This window comes from Physella acuta, unplaced genomic scaffold, assembly GCF_028476545.2.
Source record: "Physella acuta isolate Inbredline_101_S28 unplaced genomic scaffold, ASM2847654v3 ptg000571l, whole genome shotgun sequence".
Classification (NCBI taxonomy): Eukaryota; Metazoa; Mollusca; class Gastropoda; family Physidae; genus Physella; species Physella acuta.
The window spans coordinates 641,994-669,987 of NW_026732090.1; the positions used below are offsets into that span (position 1 = coordinate 641,994).

The window sequence follows — 27,994 nt, forward strand, 5'->3', positions numbered from 1 at the left end:
TCATAAAGTATTTAGACCTATGGGCTTTTCCAACATTCAATGTAAGCCTATTGATTAATTATTTTATAACAATTTATAAAACAACTTTTAATGCAAATAAAGGCTTAGATTCAGTTTCTTAACATGAGTGTTTGTTGAACATTGAAAAGTGTCATCTTACTTTCTGAACCCCCTCCCGCCCTTGACACAAAGGTCCAAATCTCCCCCACCACCTCAAAGTCTGATGGACGACCACTACAGCATTTTGCTATTATTTATAGGATATTCATTAATTAGTCATACAAACCCAATTACATTTGTTGCTGTGATGGTATCTCTGTCATTACAATTATTAAATAGTTAATCTTAACTCAACATTTCCCCTAAGCTCATTTGCTATAGCTGCCTATCCTTATAGAAAACATCTTTTCCTCAAATATCTGGAATGCATCTGATCAGCAAGTCTTTTTCTTTTGTAATATATAACATGTTCATAAACTTGCACGGCCAATAACAACACATTACCAGGAAACAGGCAGTGATTATAGTTTGCTGTATTTGTGGTTGATGGTTAGTTATCAGCCATGCTTCACTAAGCCTGGTCCACATTTATATGCTGGTATGGCTAGAATTGACAAAAACCCATATGCTTGATTCTTCCCTTATCATTAAGTTTTACATCTATGATATATATATATGCAAATGTAAGGCTTAGAGTGGGACTACATATTTGTGAACACATTTGCTAAAGCAAAAGTTCTTGAGTTGAAATTTTAATCCTTTAGGTTGTCTCTGATTCAAATTCAAAGCAGCTTTAACCTTAACTGGTACCTGACTGGTTATAGACAGTAAAACTTAGTAAAAGCTGTTTGACATTTTGCTGACCATAAAATTTATTAATATGGAGAGGCAACAAAACTAGGTGAAATCTACTTCAGCCCCATATTCTTAAAAACTATTTATAGTTCGCCAGTTTAAGTTATTTGTTGAATTAAGGTAGCAATAATTAGTTTCCGCTTACACCAGCACACACAACCAGTGCTGAAAAAAAAAATAAACATAACAAAGTTTATGATTTTCTTTTTTTAATTACCATATTCATTCAGAACTAACATAATAAAAAATAGTTGTTCAATATGAACAAGTTTTCTTGGGTCCAACATGTATCCTTGGATCAGTTTTTAAATTGAGCTTCATCTTGACTATTGTCTTCTCTGTATGCAGTTGTATAATCCACAGTATCTAAAAAAACATAAATAAATTTCATAAACTGTTATATTAAACTCATTAATATTTACATACTTTCAACTCTCAATGTTATAAATAAAAATATTTGTCCATCTTATAAAGATCATAAAGCAATGATGTGTATTTATGTATTGGATTGTATGGGCCATCTAACCATTACCATTCATTGAAACTATAGGTCTAATAGTTTACTTTTAATATTTTAATGTAAGGAGTTTGTCATTAAATACAATAGGCCTTCAAAAGAGTCCAAAAGTCATGTATATACCATTTAAAAAAAAAGAAAAGGTATCAATAAAGATCTACTACTTATGTTTTGCCACGTCAGGAATTAGTTGAAAATTGATATTCAAACTAGGCTACTATAACTATCATTAATTCATGCACATACTAAAATAAATATTAGGATAATTATATTAATTTGATTAGTAAGTTAATCCATCTATGACAGGTGACACCTTTTGGCTTTATCAACTATTCTGCATTTTAAGTTCTAAAGATCACTACATAAAACTAAGAGTAGACTAAGTCATATATTAAGTTAATTAAGTAGAACTAAAATAAGACAGCTATTTACTAGTAAGCCTACTCTTCTATTCAGTAATTTTTACTATTATATTAGAGGCCTAAAATTACTGTTAGACTACTAATCTAGATTAAACTTAAATTTTCGATATTATTTAATGTACTAGTCTGTAACCTTATATTTAGGCTACATGTAATTTTTACAGTTTAAAATTGTAGCCTTATTAAGCCTAGTTAACTTTGTTTAACTTACATACTAATACTAAATACCTACCCTATCACAGGCCTACTAGACTACTACTAAGCTACTACATGTAAATCTACAGTCTAGATAGGCCTACTGAAACTAGAAGTAATATGACAACTGTAAAAATTAAGCATAATTTTTTTTTTTACAATACTATTTTAAGCCTATAGACCTACTGTTATTAAATATGAATCTATTAGTTCGACTAACATAAGTCATCATAAGTCTAATTAGTAATTACCTTTAACTAGGCCCTAATCATAATAACAATGTAATTGAAGTATTAGGACTGTTGTCTGTACCATAGCCTAAATTATCTTAAATAAAATGTATTTTGTACAGATCTAGTAATTTAGTAAGTATTAACTATTAAAATTAAATTAATAAATAGAAATTATTGGCCTACTAAATAATTGATTCACTAATGTCATGATTTTGCAATTATGAGGTTGTGTGTATTATAATATACCTAGTAACTGTATAGAGTAACTATACTTACTAATACTACTTACTACTATAGTAAATATATTTTAACAAGTAGGCTTTAACTAATTAGACTAATCATTTATTAGACTAGGTGTATCTGTAGTGCCCTACTAATTACCAAGGACTAAGATTAACTATTTACTATATATGACTAGTCTCTAAAACTAGTCTATACCAGCTACACATTTATAATATAAACTATGGGCCTAATTTATTTAACTTATCTATTATTACTATTAACTTAAAATACTTGAATTATTTAATATAGATTTTTATAAAATATATAACTTCTAGATTCTAGATGTATACTAGAGTAGATCTCTACTTGACTTATATTATACTTAATAGATCTACTGACGTACAATATAAAGTTACTTAACTAACTATAAGATCTATCTATAGTAGTTAGTATAGTATTAGTATTATTGAGTATTAAGTATATAAATTAGAATAGATCTAGAATCTAGATCTTGTATTTTTATATTTAATAAATAGGCCTAATTAAACATATTAAAAAGCTGTAACATCCTAGATCTACTACTAGACTAGATCTATTCTAGATGTCTATATAGTAGCCTATATAGTACAGAAGTATATAGTATATAGTATAGATCTAGATCCAGTATAGGCCTACTAGATCTAGATTCTATCTAGAATAGATCTAGAATCTAGCTAGACTAGATTCTAGACTAGATCTAGATATCTAGATCTAGATTAGCTAGATCTAGAATCTAGATCTAGATAATAGTAATAGATTCTAGAATCTAGAATAGATCTCTAGAGTACTCCTCCTAGAATCTAGTACTAGAATCTAGATTCTCGATATAAATCTATCTAGTCTAGATAATCTAGATCTAGATCTAGAAACTTATAGATTCTCTAGATCTAGCTCTAGCTTACTGCTTCGAGCACTCACAGAGTGAGTGAGTAGTCACAGGCCACAGGCCTTAAAAAAAACCAATGAAACGTGCGTTAAAAACATTCTACAAAAACATTGGTAACAATTAATAAGAATAATGTTAGATATAAGTAATCTGAGCATAACAGTCATAAAAAAATAAGCCAATTATAATGAAAAGAGATACAAACGAATTTTAAAAGCCTGAATCGAACTGAAAATATTCCCTTGTTCGCCATTTTGTTTTCTTGGATTACCTTGTTCGTATTTATCATGGACAATAAATGTTATGACATTTATCGTTTCACTCTCCCTGGCCACTTCAGTTCAGTTCAAGGTGGGGTTAAGGGCGGTTTTATTAAATATTTAAATTTATACAATAATTCAAAATCATTTTCAACGGCTTATGTTCAACACAAAAATCTGAAAAGGAGTGTAATCGATGGTTCCTTATCGACTTTAATTTTTGAAAATGTAGCTATAATTTTATCGCTTCCTAAATTTTTTAAAATAATTTTTAAAAAATTTAGTATGATTATATAGACTTTTCCTACCTATTGCACAGTCTGGAGAGAACTGAAATGTCGTAGTTGAGAAACTAGTCAAGTTCAACTAGACCCTTAATTCAACTCTAAAATGGCCTTCTGTATATTTCAACTATAAAATTATTTGATATACTTGTGAACAAAATGAGTAGCTGGATTTGTGAGAGCGTTTTTGGAGAATGTAAAGAATGAGATGGGAGAGGCTGGGAGAGGTGGGAGAGATAGAAGAGGCTGGGAGAGGTGGGAGAGGTGGGAGAGATGGGAGAGGGTGGGAGAGATGGGAGAGGTGGGAGAGATGGGAGAGATGGGAGAGCTGGGAGAGATGGGAGAGATGGGAGAGGTGGGAGAGATGGGAGAGGTGGGAGAGATGGGAGAGGTGGAAGAGATGGGAGAGATGGGAGATGTGGGAGAGATGGGAGAGGTGGGAGAGATGGGAGAGATGGGAGATGTGGGAGAGGCTGGGAGAGATGGGAGAGGTGGGAGAGGGTGGGAGAGATGGGAGAGGTGGGAGAGAAGGGAGAGGTGGGAGAGATGGGAGATGTGGGAGAGATGGGAGAGATGGGAGAGATGGGAGAGGCTGGGAGAGGTGGGAGAGCTGGGAGAGGTGGGAGAGCTGGGAGAGGCTGGGAACGGTGGGAGAGGTGGGAGAGATGGGAGAGATGGGAGTGGGTGGGAGAGGTGGGAGGTATGGGAGAGGTGGGAGAGGTGGGAGAGATGGGAGAGGTGGGAGAGATGGGAGAGGCTGGGAGAGGTGGGAGAGATGGGAGTGGGTGGGAGAGATGGGAGTGGGTGGGAGAGATGGGAGAGATGGGAGAGGTGGGAGAGATGGGAGAGGTGGGAGAGATGGGAGAGGCTGGGAGAGGTGGGAGAGATGGGAGAGATGGGAGAGGTGGGAGAGATGGGAGAGATGGGAGAGGTGGAAGAGATGGGAGAGATGGGAGATGTGGGAGAGATGGGAGAGATGGGAGAGATGGGAGATGTGGGAGAGATGGGAGAGATGGGAGAGGTGGGAGAGGTGGGAGAGATGGGAGAGGCTGGGAGAGGTGGGAGAGATGGGAGTGGGTGGGAGAGATGGGAGAGGTGGGAGAGATGGGAGAGGCTGGGAGAGGTGGGAGAGAAGGGAGAGGTGGGAGAGATGGGAGAGGTGGGAAAGATGGGAGAGGCTGGGAGAGATGGGAGAGGTGGGAGAGATGGGAGAGATGGGAGAGATGGGAGAGGTGGGAGAGATGGGAGAGGCTGGGAGAGATGGGAGAGGTGGGAGAGGCTGGGAGAGATGGGAGAGGTGGGAGAGGCTGGGAACGGTGGGAGAGGTGGGAGAGGCTGGGAACGGTGGGCCAAAATGTCAGAACTACTAGTTAATTAATGGCGTGAGTCATGTATTCTAAGTTAATTATCGGGTAATTAGCATCGTGGCATGACATAATTGCACAGCAAAATCAAGTTTGTGGTAAGTCAACATTTAACATTCCAAATAACTGCCTACTTATATGCAATTATAAAATGCTAGTCGTGGTTGTACGGTGCTACAAGTTGGTAAAATGTTTGTTTTTAAGTGGGCAGTATCACCCTGTATCACCCTGTATCACCCTGTATCACCCTGTATCACCCTGACAAGGAAAAATTGACGAAAAAAATCGCAAAAAAATGTATATACATACACTTCAACATTTTACATCAACAAGCATTTCTAAACATTGGTGCCTGAGTTGATTTAAAGGACTTGAAACATTGTTTTGGTAGAAAAAAATGTATAAACAGTTTATTAGATTGTATTATTTTATTTTTAAAGCTGAGAATTATCTTTAGCACTGCTGTTAATAAAAGAGATCTAATGCTTGCTATGGAAACCTATAGCAATATCGAGGGATGCGGGTCCCTAATAGTCCTGATAATCCCGTCAACCTAAAGCAATATCGAGGGATGCGGGGTCCTTAGTTGTCCTGATACTCCCGTCAACCTAAAGCAATATCGAGGGATGCGGGGTCCTTAGTAGTCCTGATACTCCCGTCAACCTAAAGCAATATCGAGGGATGCGGGGTCCTTAGTAGTCCTGATACTCCCGTCAACCCAAAGCAATATCGAGGGATGCGGGGTCCTTAGTAGTCCTGATACTCCCGTCAACCTAAAGCAATATCGAGGGATGCGGGGTCCTTAGTAGTCCTGATACTCCCGTCAACCTAAAGCAATATCGAGGGGTCCTTAATAGTCCTGACACTCGCGTCCCTGCGGATGTATATCAGATTATTGAACGAGTACAATGTCTCCGGTGGGTCCCGAGGTTTGACGCACACCTCCACCACCCTCACAAGAAATGAACTTTGTAGCCCTAAAACGTTGGCGAAATTGATGGAGTACTCCTCATCGCTGACAACGGGCTGGATTTCCTTAATCGTAGATGTAATGTTATCTCTAATTGTACTTATTTCTTCTAGCGTGAGCTCCAAGCCAGTGACTAGCCCTGCATCGTTGACTCCCAGGAAAAGGATGCCACCGCCGGAATTGAGGAACCCAGTCACGTATTTACCAATAATTTGTTTCAGTTTCGGTGCGTGGTTGATAAATCCCCCCTGTTTAAACTCGCAGTGCCTCGTCTCAGAGCCGACATAACCGCCAAGGACATAGGTGACAGTTTCTGGGCAGTTGCACGGGTTGGTTGCTATAGTGGAGGTCTTCTTATCCAAAGTGACCGCCTCTTCGAGCTCAGCCTCGTCAGGCGCGGAGAGTCCGGGTTCAGGTTCTATAGGCGTTGCCTGATCAGTCTGACACGGGGAACTACATTCCCACCGTTCCCCGTCAGTTGGAGGTATATGTTCAGTTATAGGTTTGTGTTCAGTTGTAGGTCTGTGTTCAGTTATAGGTTTGTGTTCAGTTGTAGGTCTGTGTTCAGTTGTAGGTACGTGTTCAGTTGTAGGTTTGTGTTCAGTTGTAGGTTTGTGTTCAGTTGTAGGTTTGTGTTCAGTTGTAGGTTTGTGTTCAGTTGTAGGTTTGGGTTCAGTTGTAGGTTTGGGTTCAGTTGTAGGTTTGTGTTCAGTTGTAGGTTTGGGTTCAGTTGTAGGTTTGGGTTCAGTTGTAGGTTTGTGTTCAGTTGTAGGTTTGTGTTCAGTTGTAGGTTTTGGTTCATGTGTAGGTTTCTTTTCAAAAATTGAAGGCTTTTGATATGTAGATTCTGATGATGGTGAACTAGTTTGACAGTTAGGTTCCTCAAACTGATCTTTAGGTTCCTCACACTGATCTCCCCCTGGGATGTGCTCAGATTTCGTCAGTACATCTTCATTAAAGATGTAAACCATCCTTTTGACAGTCTGTAGATGAAGTGTCAAGTGTATGTAAAGATGTAAACCATCCTTTTGACAGTCTGTAGATGAAGTGTCAAGTGTATGTAAAGATGTAAACCATCCTTTTGACAGTCTGTAGATGAAGTGTCAAGTGTATGTAAAGATGTAAACCATCCTTTTGACAGTCTGTAGATGAAGTGTCAAGTGTATGTAAAGATGTAAACCATCCTTTTGACAGTCTGTAGATGAAGTGTCAAGTGTATGTAAAGATGTAAACCATACTTTTGACAGTCTGTAGATGTAGTGTCAAGTGTATGTAAAGATGTAAACCATTTTTTGACAGTTTGTAGATGAAGTGTCAAGTGTATGTAAAGATGTAAACCTTCCTTTTGACAGTCTGTAGATGGAGTGTCAAGTGTATGTAAAGATGTAAACCTTCCTTTTGACAGTCTGTAGATGAAGTGTCAAGTGTATGTAAAGATGTAAACCATCCTTTTGCCAGTCTGTAGATGAAGTGTCAAGTGTATGTAAAGATGTAAACCATTTTTTTGACAGTCTGTAGATGAAGTGTCAAGTGTATGTAAAGATGTAAACCATCCTTTTGACAGTCTGTAGATGAAGTGTCAAGTGTATGTAAAGATGTAAACCATCCTTTTGACAGTCTATAGATGGAGTGTCAAGTGTATGTAAAGATGTAAACCATCCTTTTGACAGTCTGTAGATGAAGTGTCAAGTGTATGTAAAGATGTAAACCATTCTTTTGACAGTCTGTAGATGAAGTGTCAAGTGTATGTAAAGATGTAAACCATCCTTTTGACAGTCTGTAGATGAAGTGTCAAGTGTATGTAAAGATGTAAACCATCCTTTTGACAGTCTGTAGATGAAGTGTCAAGTGTATGTAAACCATCCTTTTGACAGTCTGTAGATGAAGTGTCAAGTGTATGTAAAGATGGAAACCATTCATCCTTTTGACAGTCTGTAGATGAAGTGTCAAGTGTATGTAAAGACGTAAACCATCCTTTTGACAGTCTGTAGATGAAGTGTCAAGTGTATGTAAAGATGTAAACCATCCTTTTGGCAGTCTGTAGATGAAGTGTCAAGTGTATGTAAAGATGTAAACCATCCTTTTGACAGTCTGAAGATGTAGTGTCAAGTGTATGTAAAGATGTAAACCTTCCTTTTGACAGTCTGTAGATGAAGTGTCAAGTGTATGTAAAGATGTAAACCATCCTTTTGACAGTCTGTAGATGAAGTGTCAAGTGTATGTAAACCATCCTTTTGACAGTCTGTAGATGAAGTGTCAAGTGTATGTAAAGATGTAAACCATCCTTTTGACAGTCTGTAGATGAAGTGTCAAGTGTATGTAAACCATCCTTTTGACAGTCTGTAGATGGAGTGTCAAGTGTATGTAAAGATGTAAACAATCCTTTTGACAGTCTGTAGATGAAGTGTCAAGTGTATGTAAAGATGTAAACCATCCTTTTGACAGTCTGTAGATGAAGTGTCAAGTGTATGTAAAGATGTAAACCATCCTTTTGAAAGTCTGTAGATGAAGTGTCAAGTGTATGTAAAGATGTAAACCATCCTTTTGACAGTCTGTAGATGAAGTGTCAAGTGTATGTAAAGATGTAAACCATCCTTTTGACAGTCTGTAGATGAAGTGTCAAGTGTATGTAAAGATGTAAACCATCCTTTTGACAGTCTGTAGATGAAGTGTCAAGTGTATGTAAAGATTTAAAACAATTTTTTTGACAGTTTGTAGATGAAGTGTCAAGTGTATGTAAAGATGTAAACCATCCTTTTGACAGTCTGTAGATGTAGTGTCAAGTGTATGTAAAGATGTAAACCATTTTTTGACAGTCTGTAGATAAAGTGTCAAGTGTATGTAAAGATGTAAACCATCCTTTTGACAGTCTGTAGATGTAGTGTCAAGTGTATGTAAAGATGTAAACCATCCTTTTGACAGTCTGTAGATGAAGTGTCAAGTGTATGTAAAGATGTAAACCATCCTTTTGACAGTCTGTAGATGTAGTGTCAAGTGTATGTAAAGATGTAAACCATTTTTTTGACAGTCTGTAGATAAAGTGTCAAGTGTATGTAAAGATGTAAACCATTCTTTTGACAGTCTTTAGATGAAGTGTCAAGTGTATGTAAAGATGTAAACCATCCTTTTGACAGTCTGTAGATGAAGTGTCAAGTGTATGTAAAGATGTAAACCATCCTTTTGACAGTCTGTAGATGAAGTGTCAAGTGTATGTAAACCATCCTTTTGACAGTCTGTAGATGAAGTGTCAAGTGTATGTAAAGATGGAAACCATTCATCCTTTTGACAGTCTGTAGATGAAGTGTCAAGTGTATGTAAAGACGTAAACCATCCTTTTGACAGTCTGTAGATGAAGTGTCAAGTGTATGTAAAGATGTAAACCATCCTTTTGACAGTCTGTAGATGAAGTGTCAAGTGTATGTAAAGATGTAAACCATTCTTTTGACAGTCTGTAGATGAAGTGTCAAGTGTATGTAAAGATGTAAACCTTCCTTTTGACAGTCTGTAGATGAAGTGTCAAGTGTATGTAAAGATGTAAACCATCCTTTTGACAGTCTGTAGATGAAGTGTCAAGTGTATGTAAACCATCCTTTTGACAGTCTGTAGATGAAGTGTCAAGTGTATGTAAAGATGTAAACCATCCTTTTGACAGTCTGTAGATGAAGTGTCAAGTGTATGTAAACCATCCTTTTGACAGTCTGTAGATGGAGTGTCAAGTGTATGTAAAGATGTAAACAATCCTTTTGACAGTCTGTAGATGAAGTGTCAAGTGTATGTAAAGATGTAAACCATCCTTTTGACAGTCTGTAGATGAAGTGTCAAGTGTATGTAAAGATGTAAACCATCCTTTTGACAGTCTGTAGATGAAGTGTCAAGTGTATGTAAAGATGTAAACCATCCTTTTGACAGTCTGTAGATGAAGTGTCAAGTGTATGTAAAGATGTAAACCATCCTTTTGACAGTCTGTAGATGAAGTGTCAAGTGTATGTAAAGATGTAAACCATCCTTTTGACAGTCTGTAGATGAAGTGTCAAGTGTATGTAAAGATTTAAAACAATTTTTTTGACAGTTTGTAGATGAAGTGTCAAGTGTATGTAAAGATGTAAACCATCCTTTTGACAGTCTGTAGATGTAGTGTCAAGTGTATGTAAAGATGTAAACCATTTTTTGACAGTCTGTAGATAAATTGTCAAGTGTATGTAAAGATGTAAACCATCCTTTTGACAGTCTGTAGATGTAGTGTCAAGTGTATGTAAAGATGTAAACCATCCTTTTGACAGTCTGTAGATGAAGTGTCAAGTGTATGTAAAGATGTAAACCATCCTTTTGACAGTCTGTAGATGTAGTGTCAAGTGTATGTAAAGATGTAAACCATTTTTTTGACAGTCTGTAGATAAAGTGTCAAGTGTATGTAAAGATGTAAACCATTCTTTTGACAGTCTTTAGATGAAGTGTCAAGTGTATGTAAAGATGTAAACCATCCTTTTGACAGTCTGTAGATGAAGTGTCAAGTGTATGTAAAGATGTAAACCATCCTTTTGACAGTCTGTAGATGAAGTGTCAAGTGTATGTAAACCATCCTTTTGACAGTCTGTAGATGAAGTGTCAAGTGTATGTAAAGATGGAAACCATTCATCCTTTTGACAGTCTGTAGATGAAGTGTCAAGTGTATGTAAAGACGTAAACCATCCTTTTGACAGTCTGTAGATGAAGTGTCAAGTGTATGTAAAGATGTAAACCATCCTTTTGACAGTCTGTAGATGAAGTGTCAAGTGTATGTAAAGATGTAAACCATCCTTTTGACAGTCTGTAGATGTAGTGTCAAGTGTATGTAAAGATGTAAACCTTCCTTTTGACAGTCTGTAGATGAAGTGTCAAGTGTATGTAAAGATGTAAACCATCCTTTTGACAGTCTGTAGATGAAGTGTCAAGTGTATGTAAACCATCCTTTTGACAGTCTGTAGATGAAGTGTCAAGTGTATGTAAAGATGTAAACCATCCTTTTGACAGTCTGTAGATGAAGTGTCAAGTGTATGTAAACCATCCTTTTGACAGTCTGTAGATGAAGTGTCAAGTGTATGTAAAGATGTAAACCTTCCTTTTGACAGTCTGTAGATGAAGTGTCAAGTGTATGTAAAGATGTAAACCATCCTTTTGACAGTCTGTAGATGAAGTGTCAAGTGTATGTAAAGATGTAAACCATCCTTTTGACAGTCTGTAGATGAAGTGTCAAGTGTATGTAAAGATGTAAACCATCCTTTTGACAGTCTGTAGATGAAGTGTCAAGTGTATGTAAAGATTTAAAACAATTTTTTTGACAGTTTGTAGATGAAGTGTCAAGTGTATGTAAAGATGTAAACCATCCTTTTGACAGTCTGTAGATGTAGTGTCAAGTGTATGTAAAGATGTAAACCATTTTTTGACAGTCTGTAGATAAAGTGTCAAGTGTATGTAAAGATGTAAACCATCCTTTTGACAGTCTGTAGATGTAGTGTCAAGTGTATGTAAAGATGTAAACCATCCTTTTGACAGTCTGTAGATGAAGTGTCAAGTGTATGTAAAGATGTAAACCATCCTTTTGACAGTCTGTAGATGTAGTGTCAAGTGTATGTAAAGATGTAAACCATTTTTTTGACAGTCTGTAGATAAAGTGTCAAGTGTATGTAAAGATGTAAACCATTCTTTTGACAGTCTTTAGATGAAGTGTCAAGTGTATGTAAAGATGTAAACCATCCTTTTGACAGTCTGTAGATGAAGTGTCAAGTGTATGTAAAGATGTAAACCATCCTTTTGACAGTCTGTAGATGAAGTGTCAAGTGTATGTAAACCATCCTTTTGACAGTCTGTAGATGAAGTGTCAAGTGTATGTAAAGATGGAAACCATTCATCCTTTTGACAGTCTGTAGATGAAGTGTCAAGTGTATGTAAAGACGTAAACCATCCTTTTGACAGTCTGTAGATGAAGTGTCAAGTGTATGTAAAGATGTAAACCATCCTTTTGACAGTCTGTAGATGAAGTGTCAAGTGTATGTAAAGATGTAAACCATTCTTTTGACAGTCTGTAGATGAAGTGTCAAGTGTATGTAAAGATGTAAACCTTCCTTTTGACAGTCTGTAGATGAAGTGTCAAGTGTATGTAAAGATGTAAACCATCCTTTTGACAGTCTGTAGATGAAGTGTCAAGTGTATGTAAACCATCCTTTTGACAGTCTGTAGATGAAGTGTCAAGTGTATGTAAAGATGTAAACCATCCTTTTGACAGTCTGTAGATGAAGTGTCAAGTGTATGTAAACCATCCTTTTGACAGTCTGTAGATGGAGTGTCAAGTGTATGTAAAGATGTAAACAATCCTTTTGACAGTCTGTAGATGAAGTGTCAAGTGTATGTAAAGATGTAAACCATCCTTTTGACAGTCTGTAGATGAAGTGTCAAGTGTATGTAAAGATGTAAACCATCCTTTTGACAGTCTGTAGATGAAGTGTCAAGTGTATGTAAAGATGTAAACCATCCTTTTGACAGTCTGTAGATGAAGTGTCAAGTGTATGTAAAGATGTAAACCATCCTTTTGACAGTCTGTAGATGAAGTGTCAAGTGTATGTAAAGATGTAAACCATCCTTTTGACAGTCTGTAGATGAAGTGTCAAGTGTATGTAAAGATTTAAAACAATTTTTTTGACAGTTTGTAGATGAAGTGTCAAGTGTATGTAAAGATGTAAACCATCCTTTTGACAGTCTGTAGATGTAGTGTCAAGTGTATGTAAAGATGTAAACCATTTTTGACAGTCTGTAGATAAAGTGTCAAGTGTATGTAAAGATGTAAACCATCCTTTTGACAGTCTGTAGATGTAGTGTCAAGTGTATGTAAAGATGTAAACCATCCTTTTGACAGTCTGTAGATGAAGTGTCAAGTGTATGTAAAGATGTAAACCATCCTTTTGACAGTCTGTAGATGTAGTGTCAAGTGTATGTAAAGATGTAAACCATTTATTGACAGTCTGTAGATAAAGTGTCAAGTGTATGTAAAGATGTAAACCATTCTTTTGACAGTCTTTAGATGAAGTGTCAAGTGTATGTAAAGATGTAAACCATCCTTTTGACAGTCTGTAGATGAAGTGTCAAGTGTATGTAAAGATGTAAACCATCCTTTTGACAGTCTGTAGATGAAGTGTCAAGTGTATGTAAACCATCCTTTTGACAGTCTGTAGATGAAGTGTCAAGTGTATGTAAAGATGGAAACCATTCATCCTTTTGACAGTCTGTAGATGAAGTGTCAAGTGTATGTAAAGACGTAAACCATCCTTTTGACAGTCTGTAGATGAAGTGTCAAGTGTATGTAAAGATGTAAACCATCCTTTTGACAGTCTGTAGATGAAGTGTCAAGTGTATGTAAAGATGTAAACCATCCTTTTGACAGTCTGTAGATGTAGTGTCAAGTGTATGTAAAGATGTAAACCTTCCTTTTGACAGTCTGTAGATGAAGTGTCAAGTGTATGTAAAGATGTAAACCATCCTTTTGACAGTCTGTAGATGAAGTGTCAAGTGTATGTAAACCATCCTTTTGACAGTCTGTAGATGAAGTGTCAAGTGTATGTAAAGATGTAAACCATCCTTTTGACAGTCTGTAGATGAAGTGTCAAGTGTATGTAAACCATCCTTTTGACAGTCTGTAGATGAAGTGTCAAGTGTATGTAAAGATGTAAACCTTCCTTTTGACAGTCTGTAGATGAAGTGTCAAGTGTATGTAAAGATGTAAACCATCCTTTTGACAGTCTGTAGATGAAGTGTCAAGTGTATGTAAACCATCCTTTTGACAGTCTGTAGATGAAGTGTCAAGTGTATGTAAAGATGTAAACCATCCTTTTGACAGTCTGTAGATGAAGTGTCAAGTGTATGTAAACCATCCTTTTGACAGTCTGTAGATGAAGTGTCAAGTGTATGTAAAGATGTAAACCTTCCTTTTGACAGTCTGTAGATGAAGTGTCAAGTGTATGTAAAGATGTAAACCATCCTTTTGACAGTCTGTAGATGTAGTGTCAAGTGTATGTAAAGATGTAAACCATCCTTTTGACAGTCTGTAGATGTAGTGTCAAGTGTATGTAAAGATGTAAACCATCCTTTTGACAGTCTGTAGATGAAGTGTCAAGTGTATGTAAAGATGTAAACCATCCTTTTGACAGTCTGTAGATGTAGTGTCAAGTGTATGTAAAGATGTAAACCATTTTTTTGACAGTCTGTAGATAAAGTGTCAAGTGTATGTAAAGATGTAAACCATTCTTTTGACAGTCTTTAGATGAAGTGTCAAGTGTATGTAAAGATGTAAACCATCCTTTTGACAGTCTGTAGATGAAGTGTCAAGTGTATGTAAAGATGTAAACCATCCTTTTGACAGTCTGTAGATGAAGTGTCAAGTGTATGTAAACCATCCTTTTGACAGTCTGTAGATGAAGTGTCAAGTGTATGTAAAGATGGAAACCATTCATCCTTTTGACAGTCTGTAGATGAAGTGTCAAGTGTATGTAAAGACGTAAACCATCCTTTTGACAGTCTGTAGATGAAGTGTCAAGTGTATGTAAAGATGTAAACCATCCTTTTGACAGTCTGTAGATGAAGTGTCAAGTGTATGTAAAGATGTAAACCATCCTTTTGACAGTCTGTAGATGTAGTGTCAAGTGTATGTAAAGATGTAAACCTTCCTTTTGACAGTCTGTAGATGAAGTGTCAAGTGTATGTAAAGATGTAAACCATCCTTTTGACAGTCTGTAGATGAAGTGTCAAGTGTATGTAAACCATCCTTTTGACAGTCTGTAGATGAAGTGTCAAGTGTATGTAAAGATGTAAACCATCCTTTTGACAGTCTGTAGATGTAGTGTCAAGTGTATGTAAAGATGTAAACCATTTTTTTGACAGTTTGTAGATAAAGTGTCAAGTGTATGTAAAGATGTAAACCATCCTTTTGACAGTCTGTAGATGGAGTGTCAAGTGTATGTAAAGATGTAAACAATCCTTTTGACAGTCTGTAGATGAAGTGTCAAGTGTATGTAAAGATGTAAACCATCCTTTTGACAGTCTGTAGATGAAGTGTCAAGTGTATGTAAACCATCCTTTTGACAGTCTGTAGATGAAGTGTCAAGTGTATGTAAACCATCCTTTTGACAGTCTGTAGATGAAGTGTCAAGTGTATGTAAAGATGGAAACCATTCATCCTTTTGACAGTCTGTAGATGAAGTGTCAAGTGTATGTAAAGATGTAAACCATCCTTTTGACAGTCTGTAGATGAAGTGTCAAGTGTATGTAAAGATTTAAAACAATTTTTTTGACAGTTTGTAGATGAAGTGTCAAGTGTATGTAAAGATGTAAACCATCCTTTTGACAGTCTGTAGATGTAGTGTCAAGTGTATGTAAAGATGTAAACCATTTTTTGACAGTCTGTAGATAAAGTGTCAAGTGTATGTAAAGATGTAAACCATCCTTTTGACAGTCTGTAGATGTAGTGTCAAGTGTATGTAAAGATGTAAACCATCCTTTTGACAGTCTGTAGATGAAGTGTCAAGTGTATGTAAAGATGTAAACCATCCTTTTGACAGTTTGTAGATGAAGTGTCAAGTGTATGTAAAGATGTAAACCATCCTTTTGACAGTCTGTAGATGAAGTGTCAAGTGTATGTAAAGATGTAAACCATACTTTTGACAGTCTGTAGATGAAGTGTCAAGTGTATGTAAAGATGTAAACCATCCTTTTGACAGTCTGTAGATGAAGTGTCAAGTGTATGTAAACCATCCTTTTGACAGTCTGTAGATGAAGTGTCAAGTGTATGTAAAGATGTAAACCATCCTTTTGACAGTCTGTAGATGAAGTGTCAAGTGTATGTAAAGATGTAAACCATCCTTTTGACAGTCTGTAGATGAAGTGTCAAGTGTATGTAAAGATGTAAACCATCCTTTTGACAGTCTGTAGATGAAGTGTCAAGTGTATGTAAAGATGTAAACCATCCTTTTGACAGTCTGTAGAGTAAGTGTCAAGTGTGTGTAAAGATGTAAACAATCCTTTTGACAGTCTGTAGATGAAGTGTCAAGTGTATGTAAAGATGTAAACCATTTTTTGACAGTTTGTAGATGAAGTGTCAAGTGTATGTAAAGATGAAAACCTTCCTTTTGACAGTCTGTAGATGAAGTGTCAAGTGTATGTAAAGATGTAAACCATCCTTTTGACAGTCTGTAGATGAAGTGTCAAGTGTATGTAAAGATGTAAACCATCCTTTTGACAGTCTGTAGATGAAGTGTCAAGTGTATGTAAAGATGTAAACCATCCTTTTGACAGTCTGTAGATGTAGTGTCAAGTGTATGTAAAGATGTAAACCATCCTTTTGACAGTCTGTAGATGAAGTGTCAAGTGTATGTAAAGATGTAAACCTTCCTTTTGACAGTCTGTAGATGAAGTGTCAAGTGTATGTAAAGATGTAAACCATCCTTTTGACAGTCTGTAGAAGAAGTGTCAAGTGTATGTAAAGATGTAAACCATTTTTTTGACAGTTTGTAGATGAAGTGTCAAGTGTATGTAAAGATGTAAACCATCCTTTTGACAGTCTGTAGATGTAGTGTCAAGTGTATGTAAAGATTTAAACCATTTTTTTGACAGTCTGTAGATAAAGTGTCAAGTGTATGTAAAGATGTAAACCATCCTTTTGACAGTCTGTAGATGTAGTGTCAAGTGTATGTAAAGATGTAAACCATCCTTTTGACAGTCTGTAGATGAAGTGTCAAGTGTATGTAAAGATGTAAACCATCCTTTTGACAGTCTGTAGATGTAGTGTCAAGTGTATGTAAAGATGTAAACCATTTTTTTGACAGTCTGTAGATAAAGTGTCAAGTGTATGTAAAGATGTAAACCATCCTTTTGACAGTCTGTAGATGAAGTGTCAAGTGTATGTAAAGATGTAAACCATCCTTTTGACAGTCTGTAGATGTAGTGTCAAGTGTATGTAAAGATGTAAACCATCCTTTTGACAGTCTGTAGATGAAGTGTCAAGTGTATGTAAAGATGTAAACCATCCTTTTGACAGTCTGTAGATGTAGTGTCAAGTGTATGTAAAGATGTAAACCTTCCTTTTGACAGTCTGTAGATGAAGTGTCAAGTGTATGTAAAGATGTAAACCATCCTTTTGACAGTCTGTAGATGTAGTGTCAAGTGTATGTAAAGATGTAAACCTTCCTTTTGACAGTCTGTAGATGAAGTGTCAAGTGTATGTAAAGATGTAAACCATCCTTTTGACAGTCTGTAGATGAAGTGTCAAGTGTATGTAAACCATCCTTTTGACAGTCTGTAGATGAAGTGTCAAGTGTATGTAAAGATGTAAACCATCCTTTTGACAGTCTGTAGATGAAGTGTCAAGTGTATGTAAAGATGTAAACCATCCTTTTGACAGTCTGTAGATGAAGTGTTTTGTGTATGTAAACCATCCTTTTGACAGTCTGTAGATGAAGTGTCAAGTGTATGTAAAGATGGAAACCATTCATCCTTTTGACAGTCTGTAGATGAAGTGTCAAGTGTATGTAAAGATGTAAACCATCCTTTTGACAGTCTGTAGATGAAGTGTCAAGTGTATGTAAACCATCCTTTTGACAGTCTGTAGATGAAGTGTCAAGTGTATGTAAAGATGTAAACCTTCCTTTTGACAGTCTGTAGATGAAGTGTCAAGTGTATGTAAAGATGTAAACCATCCTTTTGACAGTCTGTAGATGTAGTGTCAAGTGTATGTAAAGATGTAAACCATTTTTTTGACAGTTTGTAGATAAAGTGTCAAGTGTATGTAAAGATGTAAACCATCCTTTTGACAGTCTGTAGATGGAGTGTCAAGTGTATGTAAAGATGTAAACAATCCTTTTGACAGTCTGTAGATGAAGTGTCAAGTGTATGTAAAGATGTAAACCATCCTTTTGACAGTCTGTAGATGAAGTGTCAAGTGTATGTAAAGATGTAAACCATCCTTTTGACAGTCTGTAGATGAAGTGTCAAGTGTATGTAAACCATCCTTTTGACAGTCTGTAGATGAAGTGTCAAGTGTATGTAAAGATGGAAACCATTCATCCTTTTGACAGTCTGTAGATGAAGTGTCAAGTGTATGTAAAGATGTAAACCATCCTTTTGACAGTCTGTAGATGAAGTGTCAAGTGTATGTAAAGATTTAAAACAATTTTTTTGACAGTTTGTAGATGTAGTGTCAAGTGTATGTAAAGATGTAAACCATCCTTTTGACAGTCTGTAGATGTAGTGTCAAGTGTATGTAAAGATGTAAACCATTTTTTGACAGTCTGTAGATAAAGTGTCAAGTGTATGTAAAGATGTAAACCATCCTTTTGACAGTCTGTAGATGTAGTGTCAAGTGTATGTAAAGATGTAAACCATCCTTTTGACAGTCTGTAGATGAAGTGTCAAGTGTATGTAAAGATGTAAACCATCCTTTTGACAGTTTGTAGATGAAGTGTCAAGTGTATGTAAAGATGTAAACCATCCTTTTGACAGTCTGTAGATGAAGTGTCAAGTGTATGTAAAGATGTAAACCATACTTTTGATAGTCTGTAGATGAAGTGTCAAGTGTATGTAAAGATGTAAACCATCCTTTTGACAGTCTGTAGATGAAGTGTCAAGTGTATGTAAACCATCCTTTTGACAGTCTGTAGATGAAGTGTCAAGTGTATGTAAAGATGTAAACCATCCTTTTGACAGTCTGTAGATGAAGTGTCAAGTGTATGTAAAGATGTAAACCATCCTTTTGACAGTCTGTAGATGAAGTGTCAAGTGTATGTAAAGATGTAAACCATCCTTTTGACAGTCTGTAGATGAAGTGTCAAGTGTATGTAAAGATGTAAACCATCCTTTTGACAGTCTGTAGAGTAAGTGTCAAGTGTGTGTAAAGATGTAAACAATCCTTTTGACAGTCTGTAGATGAAGTGTCAAGTGTATGTAAAGATGTAAACCATTTTTTGACAGTTTGTAGATGAAGTGTCAAGTGTATGTAAAGATGAAAACCTTCCTTTTGACAGTCTGTAGATGAAGTGTCAAGTGTATGTAAAGATGTAAACCATCCTTTTGACAGTCTGTAGATGAAGTGTCAAGTGTATGTAAAGATGTAAACCATCCTTTTGACAGTCTGTAGATGAAGTGTCAAGTGTATGTAAAGATGTAAACCATCCTTTTGACAGTCTGTAGATGTAGTGTCAAGTGTATGTAAAGATGTAAACCATCCTTTTGACAGTCTGTAGATGAAGTGTCAAGTGTATGTAAAGATGTAAACCTTCCTTTTGACAGTCTGTAGATGAAGTGTCAAGTGTATGTAAAGATGTAAACCATCCTTTTGACAGTCTGTAGATGAAGTGTCAAGTGTATGTAAAGATGTAAACCATTTTTTTGACAGTTTGTAGATGAAGTGTCAAGTGTATGTAAAGATGTAAACCATCCTTTTGACAGTCTGTAGATGTAGTGTCAAGTGTATGTAAAGATTTAAACCATTTTTTTGACAGTCTGTAGATAAAGTGTCAAGTGTATGTAAAGATGTAAACCATCCTTTTGACAGTCTGTAGATGTAGTGTCAAGTGTATGTAAAGATGTAAACCATCCTTTTGACAGTCTGTAGATGAAGTGTCAAGTGTATGTAAAGATGTAAACCATCCTTTTGACAGTCTGTAGATGTAGTGTCAAGTGTATGTAAAGATGTAAACCATTTTTTTGACAGTCTGTAGATAAAGTGTCAAGTGTATGTAAAGATGTAAACCATCCTTTTGACAGTCTGTAGATGAAGTGTCAAGTGTATGTAAAGATGTAAACCATCCTTTTGACAGTCTGTAGATGTAGTGTCAAGTGTATGTAAAGATGTAAACCATCCTTTTGACAGTCTGTAGATGAAGTGTCAAGTGTATGTAAAGATGTAAACCATCCTTTTGACAGTCTGTAGATGTAGTGTCAAGTGTATGTAAAGATGTAAACCTTCCTTTTGACAGTCTGTAGATGAAGTGTCAAGTGTATGTAAAGATGTAAACCATCCTTTTGACAGTCTGTAGATGTAGTGTCAAGTGTATGTAAAGATGTAAACCTTCCTTTTGACAGTCTGTAGATGAAGTGTCAAGTGTATGTAAAGATGTAAACCATCCTTTTGACAGTCTGTAGATGAAGTGTCAAGTGTATGTAAACCATCCTTTTGACAGTCTGTAGATGAAGTGTCAAGTGTATGTAAAGATGTAAACCATCCTTTTGACAGTCTGTAGATGAAGTGTCAAGTGTATGTAAAGATGTAAACCATCCTTTTGACAGTCTGTAGATGAAGTGTCAAGTGTATGTAAACCATCCTTTTGACAGTCTGTAGATGAAGTGTCAAGTGTATGTAAAGATGGAAACCATTCATCCTTTTGACAGTCTGTAGATGAAGTGTCAAGTGTATGTAAAGATGTAAACCATCCTTTTGACAGTCTGTAGATGAAGTGTCAAGTGTATGTAAAGATTTAAAACAATTTTTTTGACAGTTTGTAGATGAAGTGTCAAGTGTATGTAAAGATGTAAACCATCCTTTTGACAGTCTGTAGATGTAGTGTCAAGTGTATGTAAAGATGTAAACCATTTTTTGACAGTCTGTAGATAAAGTGTCAAGTGTATGTAAAGATGTAAACCATCCTTTTGACAGTCTGTAGATGTAGTGTCAAGTGTATGTAAAGATGTAAACCATCCTTTTGACAGTCTGTAGATGAAGTGTCAAGTGTATGTAAAGATGTAAACCATCCTTTTGACAGTTTGTAGATGAAGTGTCAAGTGTATGTAAAGATGTAAACCATCCTTTTGACAGTCTGTAGATGAAGTGTCAAGTGTATGTAAAGATGTAAACAATCCTTTTGACAGTCTGTAGATGAAGTGTCAAGTGTATGTAAAGATGTAAACCATCCTTTTGACAGTCTGTAGATGAAGTGTCAAGTGTATGTAAACCATCCTTTTGACAGTCTGTAGATGAAGTGTCAAGTGTATGTAAAGATGTAAACCATCCTTTTGACAGTCTGTAGATGAAGTGTCAAGTGTATGTAAAGATGTAAACCATCCTTTTGACAGTCTGTAGATGAAGTGTCAAGTGTATGTAAAGATGTAAACCATCCTTTTGACAGTCTGTAGATGAAGTGTCAAGTGTATGTAAAGATGTAAACCATCCTTTTGACAGTCTGTAGAGTAAGTGTCAAGTGTGTGTAAAGATGTAAACAATCCTTTTGACAGTCTGTAGATGAAGTGTCAAGTGTATGTAAAGATGTAAACCATTTTTTGACAGTTTGTAGATGAAGTGTCAAGTGTATGTAAAGATGAAAACCTTCCTTTTGACAGTCTGTAGATGAAGTGTCAAGTGTATGTAAAGATGTAAACCATCCTTTTGACAGTCTGTAGATGTAGTGTCAAGTGTATGTAAAGATGTAAACCATCCTTTTGACAGTCTGTAGATGAAGTGTCAAGTGTATGTAAAGATGTAAACCTTCCTTTTGACAGTCTGTAGATGAAGTGTCAAGTGTATGTAAAGATGTAAACCATCCTTTTGACAGTCTGTAGATGAAGTGTCAAGTGTATGTAAAGATGTAAACCATTTTTTTGACAGTTTGTAGATGAAGTGTCAAGTGTATGTAAAGATGTAAACCATCCTTTTGACAGTCTGTAGATGTAGTGTCAAGTGTATGTAAAGATTTAACCCATTTTTTGACAGTCTGTAGAAAAAGTGTCAAGTGTATGTAAAGATGTAAACCATCCTTTTGACAGTCTGTAGATGTAGTGTCAAGTGTATGTAAAGATGTAAACCATCCTTTTGACAGTCTGTAGATGAAGTGTCAAGTGTATGTAAAGATGTAAACCATCCTTTTGACAGTTTGTAGATGAAGTGTCAAGTGTATGTAAAGATGTAAACCATCCTTTTGACAGTCTGTAGATGAAGTGTCAAGTGTATGTAAAGATGTAAACAATCCTTTTGACAGTCTGTAGATGAAGTGTCAAGTGTATGTAAAGATGTAAACCATCCTTTTGACAGTCTGTAGATGAAGTGTCAAGTGTATGTAAACCATCCTTTTGACAGTCTGTAGATGAAGTGTCAAGTGTATGTAAAGATGTAAACCATCCTTTTGACAGTCTGTAGATGAAGTGTCAAGTGTATGTAAAGATGTAAACCATCCTTTTGACAGTCTGTAGATGAAGTGTCAAGTGTATGTAAAGATGTAAACCATCCTTTTGACAGTCTGTAGATGAAGTGTCAAGTGTATGTAAAGATGTAAACCATCCTTTTGACAGTCTGTAGAGTAAGTGTCAAGTGTGTGTAAAGATGTAAACAATCCTTTTGACAGTCTGTAGATGAAGTGTCAAGTGTATGTAAAGATGTAAACCATTTTTTGACAGTTTGTAGATGAAGTGTCAAGTGTATGTAAAGATGAAAACCTTCCTTTTGACAGTCTGTAGATGAAGTGTCAAGTGTATGTAAAGATGTAAACCATCCTTTTGACAGTCTGTAGATGTAGTGTCAAGTGTATGTAAAGATGTAAACCATCCTTTTGACAGTCTGTAGATGAAGTGTCAAGTGTATGTAAAGATGTAAACCTTCCTTTTGACAGTCTGTAGATGAAGTGTCAAGTGTATGTAAAGATGTAAACCATCCTTTTGACAGTCTGTAGATGAAGTGTCAAGTGTATGTAAAGATGTAAACCATTTTTTTGACAGTTTGTAGATGAAGTGTCAAGTGTATGTAAAGATGTAAACCATCCTTTTGACAGTCTGTAGATGTAGTGTCAAGTGTATGTAAAGATTTAAACCATTTTTTTGACAGTCTGTAGATAAAGTGTCAAGTGTATGTAAAGATGTAAACCATCCTTTTGACAGTCTGTAGATGTAGTGTCAAGTGTATGTAAAGATGTAAACCATCCTTTTGACAGTCTGTAGATGAAGTGTCAAGTGTGTGTAAAGATGTAAACCATCCTTTTGACAGTCTGTAGATGTAGTGTCAAGTGTATGTAAAGATGTAAACCATTTTTTTGACAGTCTGTAGATAAAGTGTCAAGTGTATGTAAAGATGTAAACCATCCTTTTGACAGTCTGTAGATGAAGTGTCAAGTGTATGTAAAGATGTAAACCATCCTTTTGACAGTCTGTAGATGTAGTGTCAAGTGTATGTAAAGATGTAAACCATCCTTTTGACAGTCTGTAGATGAAGTGTCAAGTGTATGTAAAGATGTAAACCATCCTTTTGACAGTCTGTAGATGTAGTGTCAAGTGTATGTAAAGATGTAAACCATTTTTTTGACAGTCTGTAGATAAAGTGTCAAGTGTATGTAAAGATGTAAACCATCCTTTTGACAGTCTGTAGATGAAGTGTCAAGTGTATGTAAAGATGTAAACCATCCTTTTGACAGTCTGTAGATGAAGTGTCAAGTGTATGTAAAGATGTAAACCATCCTTTTGACAGTCTGTAGATGAAGTGTCAAGTGTATGTAAAGATGTAAACCATCCTTTTGACAGTCTGTAGATGAAGTGTCAAGTGTATGTAAACTATCCTTTTGACAGTCTGTAGATGAAGTGTCAAGTGTATGTAAAGATGTAAACCATCCTTTTGACAGTCTGTAGATGAAGTGTCAAGTGTATGTAAAGATGTAAACCATTTTTTTGACAGTTTGTAGATGAAGTGTCAAGTGTATGTAAAGATGTAAACCATCCTTTTGACAGTCTGTAGATGTAGTGTCAAGTGTATGTAAAGATGTAAACCATCCTTTTGACAGTCTGTAGATGAAGTGTCAAGTGTATGTAAAGATGTAAACCATCCTTTTGACAGTCTGTAGATGTAGTGTCAAGTGTATGTAAAGATGTAAACCATTTTTTTGACAGTCTGTAGATAAAGTGTCAAGTGTATGTAAAGATGTAAACCATCCTTTTGACAGTCTGTAGATGAAGTGTCAAGTGTATGTAAAGATGTAAACCATCCTTTTGACAGTCTGTAGATGAAGTGTCAAGTGTATGTAAAGATGTAAACCATCCTTTTGACAGTCTGTAGATGAAGTGTCAAGTGTATGTAAAGATGTAAACCATCCTTTTGACAGTCTGTAGATGAAGTGTCAAGTGTATGTAAACCATCCTTTTGACAGTCTGTAGATGAAGTGTCAAGTGTATGTAAAGATGTAAACCATCCTTTTGACAGTCTGTAGATGAAGTGTCAAGTGTATGTAAAGATGTAAACCATTTTTTTGACAGTTTGTAGATGAAGTGTCAAGTGTATGTAAAGATGTAAACCATCCTTTTGACAGTCTGTAGATGTAGTGTCAAGTGTATGTAAAGATTTAAACCATTTTTTTGACAGTCTGTAGATAAAGTGTCAAGTGTATGTAAAGATGTAAACCATCCTTTTGACAGTCTGTAGATGTAGTGTCAAGTGTATGTAAAGATGTAAACCATCCTTTTGACAGTCTGTAGATGAAGTGTCAAGTGTGTGTAAAGATGTAAACCATCCTTTTGACAGTCTGTAGATGTAGTGTCAAGTGTATGTAAAGATGTAAACCATTTTTTTGACAGTCTGTAGATAAAGTGTCAAGTGTATGTAAAGATGTAAACCATCCTTTTGACAGTCTGTAGATGAAGTGTCAAGTGTATGTAAAGATGTAAACCATCCTTTTGACAGTCTGTAGATGTAGTGTCAAGTGTATGTAAAGATGTAAACCTTCCTTTTGACAGTCTGTAGATGAAGTGTCAAGTGTATGTAAAGATGTAAACCATCCTTTTGACAGTCTGTAGATGTAGTGTCAAGTGTATGTAAAGATGTAAACCTTCCTTTTGACAGTCTGTAGATGAAGTGTCAAGTGTATGTAAAGATGTAAACCATCCTTTTGACAGTCTGTAGATGAAGTGTCAAGTGTATGTAAACCATCCTTTTGACAGTCTGTAGATGAAGTGTCAAGTGTATGTAAAGATGTAAACCATCCTTTTGACAGTCTGTAGATGAAGTGTCAAGTGTATGTAAAGATGTAAACCATCCTTTTGACAGTCTGTAGATGAAGTGTCAAGTGTATGTAAAGATGTAAACCATCCTTTTGACAGTCTGTAGAGTAAGTGTCAAGTGTGTGTAAAGATGTAAACAATCCTTTTGACAGTCTGTAGATGAAGTGTCAAGTGTATGTAAAGATGTAAACCATTTTTTGACAGTTTGTAGATGAAGTGTCAAGTGTATGTAAAGATGAAAACCTTCCTTTTGACAGTCTGTAGATGAAGTGTCAAGTGTATGTAAAGATGTAAACCATCCTTTTGACAGTCTGTAGATGTAGTGTCAAGTGTATGTAAAGATGTAAACCATCCTTTTGACAGTCTGTAGATGAAGTGTCAAGTGTATGTAAAGATGTAAACCTTCCTTTTGACAGTCTGTAGATGAAGTGTCAAGTGTATGTAAAGATGTAAACCATCCTTTTGACAGTCTGTAGATGAAGTGTCAAGTGTATGTAAAGATGTAAACCATTTTTTTGACAGTTTGTAGATGAAGTGTCAAGTGTATGTAAAGATGTAAACCATCCTTTTGACAGTCTGTAGATGTAGTGTCAAGTGTATGTAAAGATTTAAACCATTTTTTTGACAGTCTGTAGATAAAGTGTCAAGTGTATGTAAAGATGTAAACCATCCTTTTGACAGTCTGTAGATGTAGTGTCAAGTGTATGTAAAGATGTAAACCATCCTTTTGACAGTCTGTAGATGAAGTGTCAAGTGTATGTAAAGATGTAAACCATCCTTTTGACAGTCTGTAGATGTAGTGTCAAGTGTATGTAAAGATGTAAACCATTTTTTTGACAGTCTGTAGATAAAGTGTCAAGTGTATGTAAAGATGTAAACCATCCTTTTGACAGTCTGTAGATGAAGTGTCAAGTGTATGTAAAGATGTAAACCATCCTTTTGACAGTCTGTAGATGTAGTGTCAAGTGTATGTAAAGATGTAAACCATCCTTTTGACAGTCTGTAGATGAAGTGTCAAGTGTATGTAAAGATGTAAACCATCCTTTTGACAGTCTGTAGATGTAGTGTCAAGTGTATGTAAAGATGTAAACCATTTTTTTGACAGTCTGTAGATAAAGTGTCAAGTGTATGTAAAGATGTAAACCATCCTTTTGACAGTCTGTAGATGAAGTGTCAAGTGTATGTAAAGATGTAAACCATCCTTTTGACAGTCTGTAGATGAAGTGTCAAGTGTATGTAAAGATGTAAACCATCCTTTTGACAGTCTGTAGATGAAGTGTCAAGTGTATGTAAAGATGTAAACCATCCTTTTGACAATCTGTAGATGAAGTGTCAAGTGTATGTAAAGATGTAAACCATCCTTTTGACAGTCTGTAGATGTAGTGTCAAGTGTATGTAAAGATGTAAACCATTTTTTGACAGTCTGTAGATAAAGTGTCAAGTGTATGTAAAGATGTAAACCATCCTTTTGACAGTCTGTAGATGAAGTGTCAAGTGTATGTAAAGATGTAAACCATCCTTTTGACAGTCTGTAGATGAAGTGTCAAGTGTATGTAAAGATGTAAACCATCCTTTTGACAGTCTGTAGATGAAGTGTCAAGTGTATGTAAAGATGTAAACCATCCTTTTGACAATCTGTAGATGAAGTGTCAAGTGTATGTAAAGATGTAAACCATCCTTTTGACAGTCTGTAGATGAAGTGTTAATTGTATGGTACATGATAAGTCAAAAGCGGGGTGGGGGGGGGGAGGGATAAGTAAAAATAAAACTCATTCGAAAAACAAACTTATTTTTTTTACAGGAAACAAATATTTGTCGAATGTGTTGAAACAAATATTACAGTAAAGAAATCCTTGACTGGAGGTTCTTAGACATTATAGGGGATTATAAAAACTGTTGGTGATCAGGTAAGTCCGCATGCAATATTTGCAACTAGAGAGAATCTTTATGCTCGTCGAAACGCGGCAATCAAGCTAGAACTAGGTATTACAGGTCAAAACTTCGAGTTGGAGGTTTTAAAAAAATACCGACCTTGAAGTAGCAGTCTGACGTAATCTTCTCTACCATCAAATTGTTGGGGTTGTCTATCAAGTCATTGATCTCAGTAACACTAGCGAGCTTCTGGACATCTTTGAAAACCCCCACGGCGAAATCCTCGGCATCTTCGGTGCTGAAGACGAGCTCCGCCATACCTTCGAAATCCGGCACGGTAATCTTGAGAATACTCTCGGCATTTATTTCTAGTCTCTGCAGCACCTTGATGAGATCGCCGGCTAGGACCAACGCCGGCTTTTTGTGACAGTGACTCAAGAGGACGCCGGCAGACGGTTTGCTCTTCACGGTTTTGGAATACATAGCTTTGGTGATCCGATTGTCCCCTCAAATTATGTCATTCAAACTTGCTTCAGCTGAATTTCGTTTTATTTCGACAGATGGTAAATTTTGTATAGATCTATATATATATATACATTACTTGTTTATTTTATTTTTTTGCGGTAGGTTTTTTTTATTTAAGAATGTGTTATCTTGTTTGTTTTTATAGAGAATTGCGAAAACAGATGATAAGACAGGGTTTTAAAAAACCCGCCATTTATCTAAACAAGCTGGAAGCTTTATCAACATCCGTTTCTGATCGACTTAAAATTGTGCATTCTTTACATTGAAAAGGGAAGTCCCACTTTTTTCCACCAATAATTTCTCTAACATGAAATATTGTTATAACTAGCATTTTATTTCTTAACTTGCATTTTATTTATTTGTTATGCC

General features: G+C 35.9%; 1 protein-coding gene across 3 annotated transcripts; it reads right to left on the reverse strand.

The window, feature by feature from the left end:
* Positions 1-5,700: 5,700 nt before the first annotated feature.
* LOC131946784 (schlafen-like protein 1) lies at positions 5,701-27,839 on the reverse strand. 3 transcript variants are annotated; one of them, XR_009387781.1, is made up of 3 exons: positions 27,260-27,839; positions 5,886-7,230; positions 5,701-5,776 (listed from the first exon to the last, which is right to left on the reverse strand). XR_009387781.1 is itself a non-coding variant. In XM_059307713.1 (2 exons), the coding sequence occupies exons 1-2, from the start codon at positions 27,581-27,583 to the stop codon at positions 6,106-6,108; spliced, it is 1,449 nt and encodes a 482-aa protein (XP_059163696.1). In that variant the 5' UTR covers positions 27,584-27,839; the 3' UTR covers positions 5,809-6,105. The 3 variants fall into 3 exon arrangements, 1 of the variants encoding a protein (XP_059163696.1); XR_009387780.1 differs by having other exon boundaries at positions 5,831-7,230; XM_059307713.1 differs by lacking the exon at positions 5,701-5,776 and having other exon boundaries at positions 5,809-7,230.
* Between the last annotated feature and the right edge of the window lie 155 nt (positions 27,840-27,994).

Bases quoted from the DNA above. Each gene is read 5' to 3' on its own strand.
- LOC131946784 (XM_059307713.1), bottom strand. From the start codon at position 27,583: ATGTATTCCAAAACCGTGAAGAGCAAACCGTCTGCCGGCGTCCTCTTG. The intron at 7,231-27,259 runs GTCGGTATTTTT...CTTCATCTACAG, and splicing joins CGTCAGACTGCTACTTCAAG to ACTGTCAAAAGGATGGTTTA.